At 40.2% G+C, this 13,213-nt stretch overlaps 1 protein-coding gene across 1 annotated transcript in view; it reads right to left on the minus strand.

Moving 5' to 3' along the window:
• Positions 1–1,208: 1,208 nt before the first annotated feature.
• The window catches only part of LOC111875693 (BRISC complex subunit FAM175B), a 25,827-nt gene continuing 13,822 nt past the window's right edge, over positions 1,209–13,213 (minus strand). The window contains exons 5-7 of the mRNA XM_023872138.2: positions 11,260–11,382; positions 10,526–10,695; positions 1,209–2,522 (exon numbers count right to left, since the gene is read on the minus strand). Coding sequence (XP_023727906.1) covers positions 1,879–2,522; positions 10,526–10,695; positions 11,260–11,382 — 937 coding nt within the window. The 3' untranslated portion in view covers positions 1,209–1,878. The remainder of the gene's footprint in view (positions 2,523–10,525; positions 10,696–11,259; positions 11,383–13,213) is intronic.

The raw sequence follows: 13,213 nt of genomic DNA on the forward strand, positions 1-13,213 counted from the left end.
ACCCAAACTCACTGAAGAGGAGGCTTGGTGATCACCAGAACAGCTTTTAACAAGTGACGGAAACAAATCATCGTCTTTACTGAGACTCAAATTTCAGACATTCAGACAGAAGCTGAAGTCAATGTACTGATGAAGCTATCCTGTATTACATTAATGAGTAATAAACTCAAATACCCCTTACATACATTACATTAATGTAATGTATGTAAGGGGTGGGCCATAAAAACCGGCCCCCGCACTATGACCTTCAATGATCTATTATGTTTCCCCTTGGATTAGCCCTTTATTAATCCTAGATTTTAAAGATGAATAATACAGAGAATACAGTTTATCTTCTTCACTAATATTAAGATCTTTTGCATTTGTCATCTGGCAATGCAATTAGAAGGCAAGTCAGCCAGAATGCGTACAGTTCCAAGAATCATTATACTGCAGTTTGTGACAGTAATATCTTGTCAATGTTTTGTTTAAAGCTACCCTCAGTCAGGTGTACAAAGAATTTAAAGTGTTTGCATATAGTATGTGAAGACAGAAAACGCGCAAGTTTTTAGTACAGGAAAAATGTAACATTTTAGAGAAGAATAAAAAAGTTTGGACGTTATCATAAGGTATGGAATAAATAAACAAACATTGCTGACACTCATCCAGGACATACAAAAGACTGAAAAGAACACTAATGACAAGAATGCAAGGACAAGATTGTGTAGAAGTAAGAGACAAGAAGGCCACTGTGAACTGAATGTGCTCAGAAGCAAGCTTTTTCACTTGGTTGAACTGAACTTGAAGGCAGTACTGGCATTCTCCATCAAACATAACTGCATTTACTGTCAATCTGCATTGCTGGTCAGAGGACTGGAGTGAAATGTAAATCAATGTGAGAATGTATCACTTAAATTATATGTTCAAAGGAAGGGGAGTCAGTAATTTGTGATTAAAACCATGCACTATGCCAATCCTTGTGAGAGTAGATCATTAAGAATTCACAGTAATGAAAGACAAGAACAGGCCGACGTGTACATTATATCTGTTCCAAAAATATTCATACCTACAAACACATTATCAACTCCCTGCTTTTCCAACATTCTTAGACATTTTATGGTTGTGTTTAAAAACAGAGGGGAATCAGCTGACTCCAAAGAACAACAGTGGTGCCTGAGAAGAACAGTGTTCTTGGTTTTGGGGAGGGACAGTACAATCAGCCATACAACTCTACTCAAAAAGTTTTGTCAAGTATATTTCATTTGTTTGTATAAGCTGATAATAACATTTTAAATGTTATCACTTTTCAATACATTGAAGTTTTGTTACAATAAACATATTTTGACAGCCCACAGCAGTTTCTTATACTGCCACCCAGTTCTGCAAGTAATGTGATTTCATAAAAACATTCAACAAATAAATATTTTTTTCATAAGCAATGATTCAGAACACGTAATTATTGACTGACTAATGCTTGCAGAAGTAAACAGCCACAGGATTAAACACATTCAAACACTGATCTCTAGAAGTAAAACTTTAGTAATCAGGAGTCGTCTCATAACAGAACTTCTTTGGATTTTAAATTATATTGTAACATGCTTGTTATCATCCATATCATTGTTATTATTAAACCACACACATACAAAGAAAATATCCATTGTTGGTATGAAAATATTGCTCATCAATGGTGAAAATTATTATTATACTTACTGTTTTTAAGACAAGAGCAATCTTACTTTTAATTAGATTGTGTGCTGTGACTGCTATGATTCAACACTGGCCAACATTGATATACAAATGGAATATGATTAAGCGCTTTCACTGTGGCTCCCCAGTAACACTTTCACATTGGTCTACAATGATGTGACCTGTATCAAAATTTTCATCTCAAGCCGAAAATCAGTATTTCTGTGAATCTGAATTTGAAGTTGAGCCATTTGCTGAGGTCACTTTTGATGGACTTCCTTGTGACACAGCTGGTGATTTAATGACCACACCATCACCAGAAACTCCTGTTCTCTTTACAGCCTGTGCATAGCCACGAGGTTTTGTGTTTACATTGTTCATATTTTGTAAGGCACCCCGTACAGGTGTTGAAGCAGCAGTGTCCAATGCCTGAGACTGCAAAGAATGTCTGAAATTTGGGGAATTATCTATGACATCTGGAGCTTTTGACCGCGGAGATCTACGAACTCGTCCAATTCCCCTCCCACGTTCACCTAGACGTTTACTGCTGTTGACACAAGCGTTCTCGACAGGTGTTGATGTTGGGCTGTGTGGCTGGCTCATCTGAATCTTCATCTCCGTGACAAATGCAAATGCATCAGAGGAATTATTATGATTGTCACCAACCTCTTCCTTTGCCACAACTTTCAAGTGGTTGCTTTCAACAGCAGCATGATGTTTGCTTGGACTTTTAGTAGCTTTAGCAGGTACCGCACCAAGCACATCACCTGATAGAGATGGAACTGTACTACTGACACTGCTGTAATTGCTACCTGTAGTGGATACATCTTCTTGCAGTATCTGTGGCAGTAGAATTTCTGCAACATTTTTAATAATTAATCTAAGTAACACTTAACAGTGGTACACTGTAATCAACTCCACAGAGCAGTATTTTATGTTCTTGTGGGTTATTTTAGGGTTGTCAGTAGCTAAGTTATACAGTGCCACATTGTAAGATGATAGATGGATGAACAGGAAAGGATTCTGAAGCAAGCAGTCATGGCATAATTGAGGTAATATCCCAGATTATACTGGAGGGAGTGAGGAAAACCACAAAAAAACTCAAGTCAGGACAATGTCCTGGCTGAGATTCAAACCAAGCACCCTTGGACTACAAGTAGAGTGTGTGTTACATCAATGCAGCAAGCTGTTCAGCGAGTAGTCTTCTTGAAAAGCCAACAATTCTTCAGTTAGTCAAGCAAATGCCCACCTATTATGGAACCTAGAGGTTCGAAAGAACCTGCCACTGGTTCCTATCCTGAGCCAGAATAATTCAGATTCATTTTAATACTTTCTTCTCATCGATGTCTAGGTCTCTGAAGGGGACTCTTCCCTTCAGGTTATCTGACCAAAGTTTGTATGCATTTTTCATTTCTCTTATTGATGCTATATACCACGCTCACCTAATATAGTTAAACCCCCTTTAATGTTTGATTTCAATGATTCAAGTCAATAATCTCAGTATCAAACTTCCTCTGTTTAAGATTTTCCTTGGTTTAGTGTTCAAATCCACTGCTCTACTGAAGCCTTTCACCTTAGGATGGAAACATCCAGTTCTCAAAACATTATGTTCTTTAGAGTATGAGACAATGAACAAAGTCCAAAAATTCAGTAATCCCACGAATTATACCTTACTGTCAGAAACCTTTAGAAATGACAGTCTATGTTCTTCTAAAAAAGTGAAGACTAATTTTCACACCAGTACATAACAAAAGACAGTGGTATATCACAGACTATAAAATCGGCCATCTTCAAAATAAAACGAACTTCCTTAAATTTATGCTGGAATCTTCTCCTTACATACATGGGTATTGTACATGAACACTTATTTCAAAATGTGGAATTCTGATACAAGAAATAATACAACTGACTGGTGTTTAATACAGTAGCTGGAGTTTTGGATTATAGTTGACAGACACATAACGCATATGCGAACAATTATGGCAAAAGTCAATTCTCAAAAGGTTTGCTCATTATACTGCAATAATTCTGGACAATGTCCACTGTCTAAGTATATTTAATATCTTGTAAGGAAAAGTAAATTCTTGATTACACCAGACACTTAAAATTTCAGTAATGTTATTTTCCTGGGATTATATAATGATGCTTATCTGTATTTCTTGTAAAACTTGATGCTGTAACACAGTATCTGACATATACTGTATTCAAAATAGTCTGAAACAAGGAGATTCTACTGTGTTTTAACTTTACTTTAGAATATGCCATTAGAAATGTCCATGAAAATTATAAGGGACTGGAAATTGATATATAATCGCTGATTATAATTTATTGGACTAAAACACATAGCATGAAGAAAAATACGTAAGCCCTACTAGATATTAGTCAGGAGGTGGTCTGGGAGCAAACACAGAGAGAAGTGAGCATATGCTAACAGCTCATTAATACAATGCAGGACATAATCAGAATATCATATATGAGAACAGCTGTAACAGATGAATATGGCATTAAAGAAGAAATTAAGAAGAGCTTAAATTCAGAGAAAGCTTCCTATAATTGTTTCCAAATGATTTTGTTGTGGCCTGCATTAAGAGGCCTATAAAGATGGGCAATTTCTTGACAAGCTGAAATTAGCTCCTCAAGAAAGACTCTACTCAATGCAGCCAATTAACTGGTAAATAAGTTAACCTGCATGACATTTTAGGATATGCCTCTACTTCCTCCTTCAGACAGCTGGATGTTACGACTCTGACAATTCCTTTTATTACCTTTATTTTCAATATTAGTCTGTGCGAGGCTCAAACCAGGATCAAAATTGATCCTTCTAATTACCAAACCTGTATCTTAAACAACTTGAATGACAGTGGAAATATGACACACAATAACTGATTCAAAAGATAAGCATAATGAGACACTTAGTCATTCTTACATTTTAATCATTTGCATGAATATACACGGTGTATCCAGGATCCAATAGGACTCACTTTTTTAAATTTTGCCCTGCAATGCCTCTGTTGGCAAGTTGTGGCGTTAAGATTCTTGAAGTTTCAGCTGTGGCTGTCTATAATTTCAAAGCACAAGCATTGCTGAATCATGTGTTCTGACCTTGAATGTAACAGTGCTGTTCTGACGCTCCTCGGAAAATGGCAGTTGAACACAGAGCCAACATCAAATTTTGTTTGAAGTTAGGCAAAACAGCCAGAGAAGCATACGAAATGATGAAGAGTGTGTACAGTAGTGATTGTTTGACTCACTCGAACATTTTTCGATGGTATGCTGTATTTCGTGACGGCAGGGAGGACACTGAAGATGCTCCATGTGCATCAAAGCCGAGAACAAGTCGCACTAAAGAAAATGTGAAAAAAGTGACCGAAATCCTTGCATCAGACAGATGTGTTTCTGCAAGACTCATCAAGGAGCTTTTGGGAATACTAAAAAGTACTGTGCATCAAATTTTGACCAAGGATTTGGGCAAACAGAAGGTCTGTACGCAGTCTGTATCGCACGCGCTGTCAGCCAATGAAAAATTCGGCCCAAAGTGATACAAAATGTATAAAATCGATTGTTACTGGTGACAAGAGATGGTGTTTTCAATATGAGCCTCTCACAAAGCAGCAGAGTGCAGCGTGGTTGAGCCCAAAGAAAGTGCGCACGCAAACAAGTCGAGTAAAGACACTGTTGTTTTCTTCAATTCCAAAGGAATCGTTCACAAGGAATTTCTACCAGAAGGTCAAACAGTGAATTGTGATTATCATCTCGGAGTCCTCAATCGTTTGTGGGCGAGAATTCTTCAAATTCGACCTGAATATTGAGAGCAAGCTTCCTGGTCACTTCTCCACGACAATACCCCACCCCACAAATCAAAGATTGTGCGCAATTTTTTTGGCCAGAAAAGCGATCATAATCCTTGATCATCCTCCGTATTCACCAGATTTGGCTTCAGCAGATTTCTGGTTGTTCCAAAAAGTTAAGTTGGCGATGAAAGGAGACCGTCATGATACCATCCAGGACATCCAAAGGGAATGTACCACAGTTTTAAATGCAGTTATACAAAAGGAGTACAGTGACTGTTTTGAATAAAAAGAGTGAAATTTTGAAAATAATTCACGTCTTGTATTTTTAATGAACACAGTCCTAACAAAACCTGGACACACTGTGTATATACATGAAAAGCAGAGAGGAAAGAATTTAAATTGTGCCAAGGTTGCATAATTGTAAAATGTGACCAACAGATTGACAACAGTGTGATTTTATATACATTAATAATGACTACAACTAAAGTGTGTTATCATTCTCTGAAGTTCGATTCTACTTGGAGGTACCTCAGCAAGAGTCTCGAACTCCACTTACCAAACTGGGTTAATATTCAGAGACTCTGTGTGTAAAATGAAAGAAAGGCACACAATAACCACCTTTTAATTGTGGAGTTTGATAACGAAGAGACCATATATATTGTCATGTGTTGGGTATGTCATGCGACAAATAACTTCACGTGGGTCTTGGACTTAGCAAATCTTTATTGGATACTCACTCTTACACTCTTTACAATTATTATCATTTGTAGTATCACTTGGCTTCTGTCTCAATACTCAATTCTCAGTTCTCTAATACTCTCGGCATCTAGGTTCCAACTGTGCTGCATGGCGACTGGGTTCCAACTGTGTTGTTGCTGTCTGTGGCTCTCAGCTTATGTAGGTGTTCTGCGGACTCAGAAGATGACACCCCCTTCGCCAAGGTTCGATCTCACATGTTCAGCAATCCGTTGCTTCAGGAACGCTCTTTATACGCTGGTAACGAGTTTCGTCTCATCCGTTGTTACTCAACGGCCTTCTGTTGTTCATCTCTGGGGAAACGCGTTTGTTGTTTCTGCAATTCATACGCAACGGCCCACTGTTATTGCGTTACCATGGAAGTATCTACTCCAGACACGTTACATTGCTCCCTTCTAAAGGTTGTTCATCCCGAACAGCCTAACAGTGCATCCTTGGTTTCGTTTCCTAAGGTGTTCATTTTCCACGTGTTTCCTCCATCTTTTCTTCAGTGTTTTGCCTTCCTTCCATCCAACCCCCTTCTTCCAGAGTGCTCGCCCTGAGCACTTCCAAGATCCAGCGGTTGTTGGTTCCATTGTCTCACATTCATTCTTCACTTTCATTCTTTCTTCATTCATCCTTGCTAGGGAGGCTGGTGCTTCTACGTTATCGGTTCCTTCCATGCGGGCCATTTCCCTTCTTCGGTCCTGGAGGGGATCGACCCCTCCACAGTGTCCAATTTTTGATGTTTTGTGGTGGGACAGGAAATTTGTAATTCGCTTCGTGGCCTCCTTTCCGGTCAGTTTTCTACAGGGCTCGATTCTTGTTCCTGTTGTTACACTGCGGTTGCGCCCGTTGTCTCTTCCGAATGTCCGTCCTTTCTGTGTTCTTCGTACCACACTGTCCCCGGCACAAACTTTCGCAAAAGCATTATCCTTGGCCCGTGCCACTCCTGCACGGTGGGTTGTCCTGGTTCTAGAAGCGACCAGTTCTCTCCGTGGGTGACACTTTTCCTGGGTAATGTATGACTTTACGATGTCTCTCTTGCGTCGTGCCACTGTTACACGGCGGGACATCTTCTGGTGTATTTGCATTTTCCGTGCCACTTCTGCATAGCATGTTGTCACTCTGTGGGCGACGGCCAATTTCTTCTGGGGTCCACAATTTTCCCACATCGAATCCCTCGGTTTCTGGCGGCAGCACTCCATGGCCAGTTTTTGGTCCCTGCACCTTTTCTTCTTCGGTTCTCCAATCTGCATTACTTCGGGGTCTTCTACGGGCACCTCTTCTTTCTGTGCCACCTCAGGTTTCCTGTCCGGTGAGGTCAGCTTCCTCTCATCTCGATGTGCCTTCATCTCTCGGTAGGCCACAGTCTTTACATGTTTGTCGTTTCCCCATTTGTCTGTCATGGCGGCCATCTCTTCTCACCATGCTTTCATATTGGTATGTCTGTCATCCTCTAGTTTGGCTAGTAGTTCTTTGAGGCAGATCTCCGCCTTTTCTTGATAGGCGTCTAATTTTGCCTCTGCCTTGGCCTGGTTGGCGTCTAATTTAGCCAGGAATTCTTCTTCGTCTGTCTCCATCTTCATCAGCAGAAGTTCCAACATCTGCTGTGACTCCATTTTTTTTCACGTTGTGTTTTCAAGTTCGACCTTGTCAGTCACGTGTGTAAGTCCAATCTTTTAAATTCATCTCAGAATCCAAACTGAGCCCGCTTCTAACACCAGTTGTCATGTGTTGGGTATGTCACGCAACAAATAACTTCATGTGGGTCTCGGATTTAGTGAATCTTTATTGGATACTCACTCTTACACTCTTTACAATTATTATCATTTGTAGTATCACCTGGCTTCTGTCTCAATACTCAATTCTCGGTTCTCTAATACTCTCGGCATCTAGGTTCCAACTGTGCTGTATGGCGACTGGGTTCCAACTGTGTTGTTGCTGTCTGTGGCTCTTGGCTTATGTAGGTATTCAGCGGACTCAGTAGAGGACACCCCTCGCCAAGGTTCAATCTCACGTGTTCAGCAATCCATTACTTCGGGAACGCTCTTTATACGCTGGTAACAAGCTTCGTCTCATCTGTTGTTACTCAAGGGCCTTCTGTTGTTCATCTCCGGGGAAACGCGTTCATTGTTTCTGCAATTCCTACGCAACAGCCCACTGTTATTGCGTTACCATGGACGTATCTACTCCAGACACGTTACAATATTTAACGTTTTTCACTTTACAATTCTTTAAACTTCTGTGAAAATGACTGTCACTACACTATAATAATGTTCAATGCTGTCCATAGTATGTGGTATATTTAATATTGCTGCCGGAGTGGGACATGGCAGGGTCATACGCCCTGGCCTACACACACCTCTCATTTGAAACACTGAAACCTCCTGGAGAGAGACTTGATAAGAAGGGCAACCCAGAGCACGCCAATCATGACTCAGGAAGCATGCAAAAGCCAGCAAAATGAGAGGGCTACTAGCATCACCACCCTCAGCCCCTTGTTTCACACTCAATGTGGTAGCCAAGAGGAGCAATGATGGATGAACGATGGATGGGGGACAAGCCACTGCTTGTAACCATCATTGAGATCAGCTGAAAACTTGCAAGAAACTTCCTGATGTGTTACATGCCTATAAAGCAGCTGTCAAGTTCTTGCAAAAACCCAGAGTGAGTGACTGGTCAGACCCCTCCTCCTGTCAAAGAGGTGGCCCCATTTCTAAACATATTAAGTGGACTTGGAACAAACAAAAATGTGGTCATGGGTCCCAACAGGGCCCAAAATTAAGAACAACTGTGCTGGCAAAGTCCAGCAGCAAATTACTACTCTGCTCTCTTGGCAAGAGCCCAGCTTGGTTCAGGGCAATGCACAGCAGAGAAGAAATTAGTGAATTCAGTGCAGAGAATGCAAATGAGTCATAAGTGAGTCAGTGTTCAGTTAGCTACTGCAGTCTGTTAGTGAGGCAGCTAATTAGTGACCCAATTAGCTAGTTAGTCAGTTTTCAGCTCAGTTCATGGAGAGAAGTGAAAGAAAGGGTGAATGCAGTGAGAGAGAGAGCAGTAGTGTTGCCCTCAAGTAACAAATGAACAGAGAACTGTCTTCAAGTTGGTAAGTACGTTGTGTGTTCAAGTTCTAAGGTCTCCGATTTTTTCTCACACAATAATCATATAAAAAATTTGAAACTTCTGTCACTTTTCAACGTAATCTCCCTACAGCCGTACACACTTTTCACAATGTCGACGCCATGATTGCATGGCCGCTGCGAACGCTTCTGTAGGAGTCTGTTTTGACCACTGGAAAATTGCTGATGCAATAGCGGATTGAAAAACGGCATCCATGTCTCATCCATTGTCACAGTTGATGAAAAGAAAGTACCATTCATGCCTTCATCATTGCCATGCGTGCAGCCTTGTGGTCATCCGCCAAAATTCGTGGAACCCACCTGGAGGACACTTTCCGCATTCGCAGATCTTCATGCAGGATTTTGTGCAGATCCCATGCAAATGCCAACTTTGGAGGCGATGTTTTCCACACTCAATCGGCGATCCTCCAAAACAACTTTCTCAACTCGCTCGACCATGTTGTCAGACCGGCTGGTGCGAGGCCGAGATTGTTTTGGTTCGTTGTCACACGACGTTCGGCCTTCTTTGAACTGTCGCACCCACGAGCGCATATCTTTCACATTCATGACACCATCTCCACACGTCTCACTCAACTGGCGATGAATTTCAATGGGTGTCGCACAACGCAAGTGGAGAAAACGAATGATTACTCACTGTTCTTGTAACGAAAACGTCGCCATTTTAAGTATCAAAAACACTCCTCACTCTTGCTGCTACCACTAGAGTTCTGTGTGCCGTAGAATGCTGCCATCTCTGTCACGCATTCACAAAGAGTGCACACGTATTTTAAACTAAACCGCATGTGTCTATCTGCTCCCAGTCCTGAGAAAAAAAATCGGAGACCTTAGAACTTGAACGCCCCTCGTAGTTAGAACACCAGGAAAAATTGCTCCATAAATCAATAATTGTACTGGAACTGGATCAACACCCAAAACATTATGTTTATTAAATATACCTCAAACAATGAACTACATCCAAGATCTGCATGCAACAAGACTTGTAGGTGTGGAAGGCAAACAATATACTGGCAGTAACTGTGAATTATCTGTGAAGTATCTGTTGTGTAGGAATGAATGTGTGGAGCTGACCAAAGTTCAAGCTGTATTTTGCAGCTTCAAAGATGGTGTGGTGGATGTTAGGATAAAATAATGTTTTCACTCCCTCTATCCACAAAAAAATATATATATATATATATACACACACACACATACCATTAGAAATTGGTCCTGGTTGCATTCTAAGAGAGTCAACTTCTCTCTCCAGCTCGGCTATCCTTCTTTCAGACAACTCTACTTCATTTATAAGATTCCGCAAGTACTCCTGCAAAGCCCTCTGGATGTTACATACTAAAGACGCATCTGAACTCTCTTCATGACGAGCCCTGTACAAGTGAAAATTGTGTTACCTACTGATGAATCACAAGTCTTTCTAAAATCAATGTATTTTTGTTTTCTTTTTACATGCAATGCAGCAAGTTCTTGATAAAAATGTCACTGACCATGATAAATACACTAGCAATGCAAAAATTTAAAAAATATGACAACAGGTACTAAAAATGCAACAGAAATAAAGTATCAGAAGCTTCTAAATTTCAATCCACAACCTCTAGAAACATGATATTTGTACCAATGTACCACAGTCACAAAATTTTAGATCTTATTCAAGCCACAAAACTTGAAACCAGTTATCTGGACAGGTATTTGTATATTTAAATTTAATTTTTATGCTTTCATTGCAAAATGTGCAGAAAGGGTTTTGAAATCTCCTATTCTGTGCAGATGTGAAGCAAGAAAACTGACACCAGCAGACATCTGATATTTGGAAAACGATTCTCTTTGGGGCAGTCTAGTGTTATTATGAAGGTCTCAACACCCTCCACTGCATAATGTGACTACAACAATTATGGAAACAGACCAAAGTCCCATGCAAGAGACTTTAAACATACCTCAAGGAAGAAATTATGTTGTTGAAAGAATCAGACAAACATGCTGTACTAGGAACTAACTTGTACTCTGACTGCGGAGCTTCACCCAGATTGTGAATCTGGACAGGGAGAGGTTCAAACATCCTGCAAAATCATTCATAATTCACAATACAGTGTATACATGTGACAGCCTTGACTTAACCCTTCCCAAGTGAACTTTTTTGTCTGTAAACAGCATATTATTTTTTGTAAAAAAAAAGACTACTTTAAAACATGTATAAAACCATTCAAAATTACTGAATCAAGTAGATAAGGTATGAACAGTGTGCTTTACCTTGCAGATGTTACATTTACAAGCAAAATTATGTGAGCACATGACAGAAATTTTTGAAGTGAATTTCCTCTTGAAAAATATCATGTTACACTGCACTAACAACTGACTTTACTTTTGCACAAATGTAAACAAGTTTTCTGATTGTATGCTGAATTCAGAAAGGAATTCTCAACTATTTGCTGCAGTTCAAAATATATACAATAAAAAGGAAAGATATATTTCATCCCCCCTCATTGGTGTCTCCGCCTTATCGTGGTGAGGGGGTTTGAGAGCTATAGCAGTGCTAGCGTAGCGACTGGCAGGACCTCCTTTGTTGGACAGGTCAAAGGGTAGGCATCAGACGAAGAGACACCAAAAACCAAAAACTGAGACCGGATGCAGCGTCATCAGCAGCGACTTGAAGCACAAAGCAAATGATGCTCGAGATGGTTCAAGTTCGTATAGCAACAGGCGTGACCAGAGTGGTTTGAACGGCTGTTGTACTGTGATGTGGAAAGCAAATGGAAAAACTACCACATTATCACTTTTCCTGGATAGTCTCTTTCCAAAAACAGAGACACCATGTATGCGAGGTGTTTCCTCTGGAGACAAAACAATCCGGAGGTAAACTATTGCCCCAATCGGATCTCCGGGGGGGGAGTGTTTCTAGAGGAAATGTCATGCAGGCATTACAACAAGAAAAAGTGCGAAGATCAGAAGGAACATCACGGCTACAAGATTAGAACATGGAACGTTAGGACCTTGAATCAAGCAGGCAAATTGGAGAATTTGAAAACAAAGTGGTGATTATACAGTGTATTATTCTGGAGGTGAACGGGCTGAAAGAGGTGTGGCAATAGTGGTGCATAAAAGTGTAGTGAGGAGTGTTGTTAAGAAGATTGCTTGTAATGACAGAATTATTGCTCTGAAGTTAAAGGCGGAACCGGTAGATATACTGATTATGCAAGTGTACATGCCAACATCAGAGTATGAAAATGATGAAGTGGAAAAAGTATATGACACAACTGAAGAAATTCTTCAGGAAGATGGAAGAGGTGACACAAACAGCATCATATTAGGAGACTTGAATAGCATTGTTGGAGATGAATAGTATCAGAATATTGTTGGATCACGTGGACTAGGAAGATGGAATCACAGGTGTCAAATGCTTATTGACTTTTGTGAAAGAAATGGACTGATTGTTACCAACACTTGGTTCAAGAAGCCAAAGAGAAGACTTTACACATGGAAGGCACCTGGGGATTGGAGGTGGCATCAGCTGGACTACATCCTTGTGAAACATCGATTTGGAAACAGTGTGAAGGATGTGAAGACGATGCCTGGGGCAGATATTGACTCTGACCACAACTTACTGGTTGGCAAGTTTCAAACCAGGTTGAAGAAAATTATAAGATTCCAAAAGCGCAGACATAGATGGGATTTGGAGAAGTTATATGCTCAAAGACAAAGCGTGCAGGAGACCCTAGAAGAACAACTTAGGGCAATTGAAAGTGAAAAAGGAAATGCTGAAGTGCAGTGGAACAATATAAAAGAATGCATGTTAGATACTATCAGTGAATTGGTTGGTAAATTTGAGAATATAGCAAGAAAACCATGGGTTACACAGGAGATGATGAGTAAAATGGAGGAGCGAAGGAAATG

The sequence above is a fragment of the Cryptotermes secundus genome, unplaced genomic scaffold (assembly GCF_002891405.2).
Source record: "Cryptotermes secundus unplaced genomic scaffold, Csec_1.0 scaffold478, whole genome shotgun sequence".
Lineage (NCBI taxonomy): Eukaryota > Metazoa > Arthropoda > Insecta > Blattodea > Kalotermitidae > Cryptotermes > Cryptotermes secundus.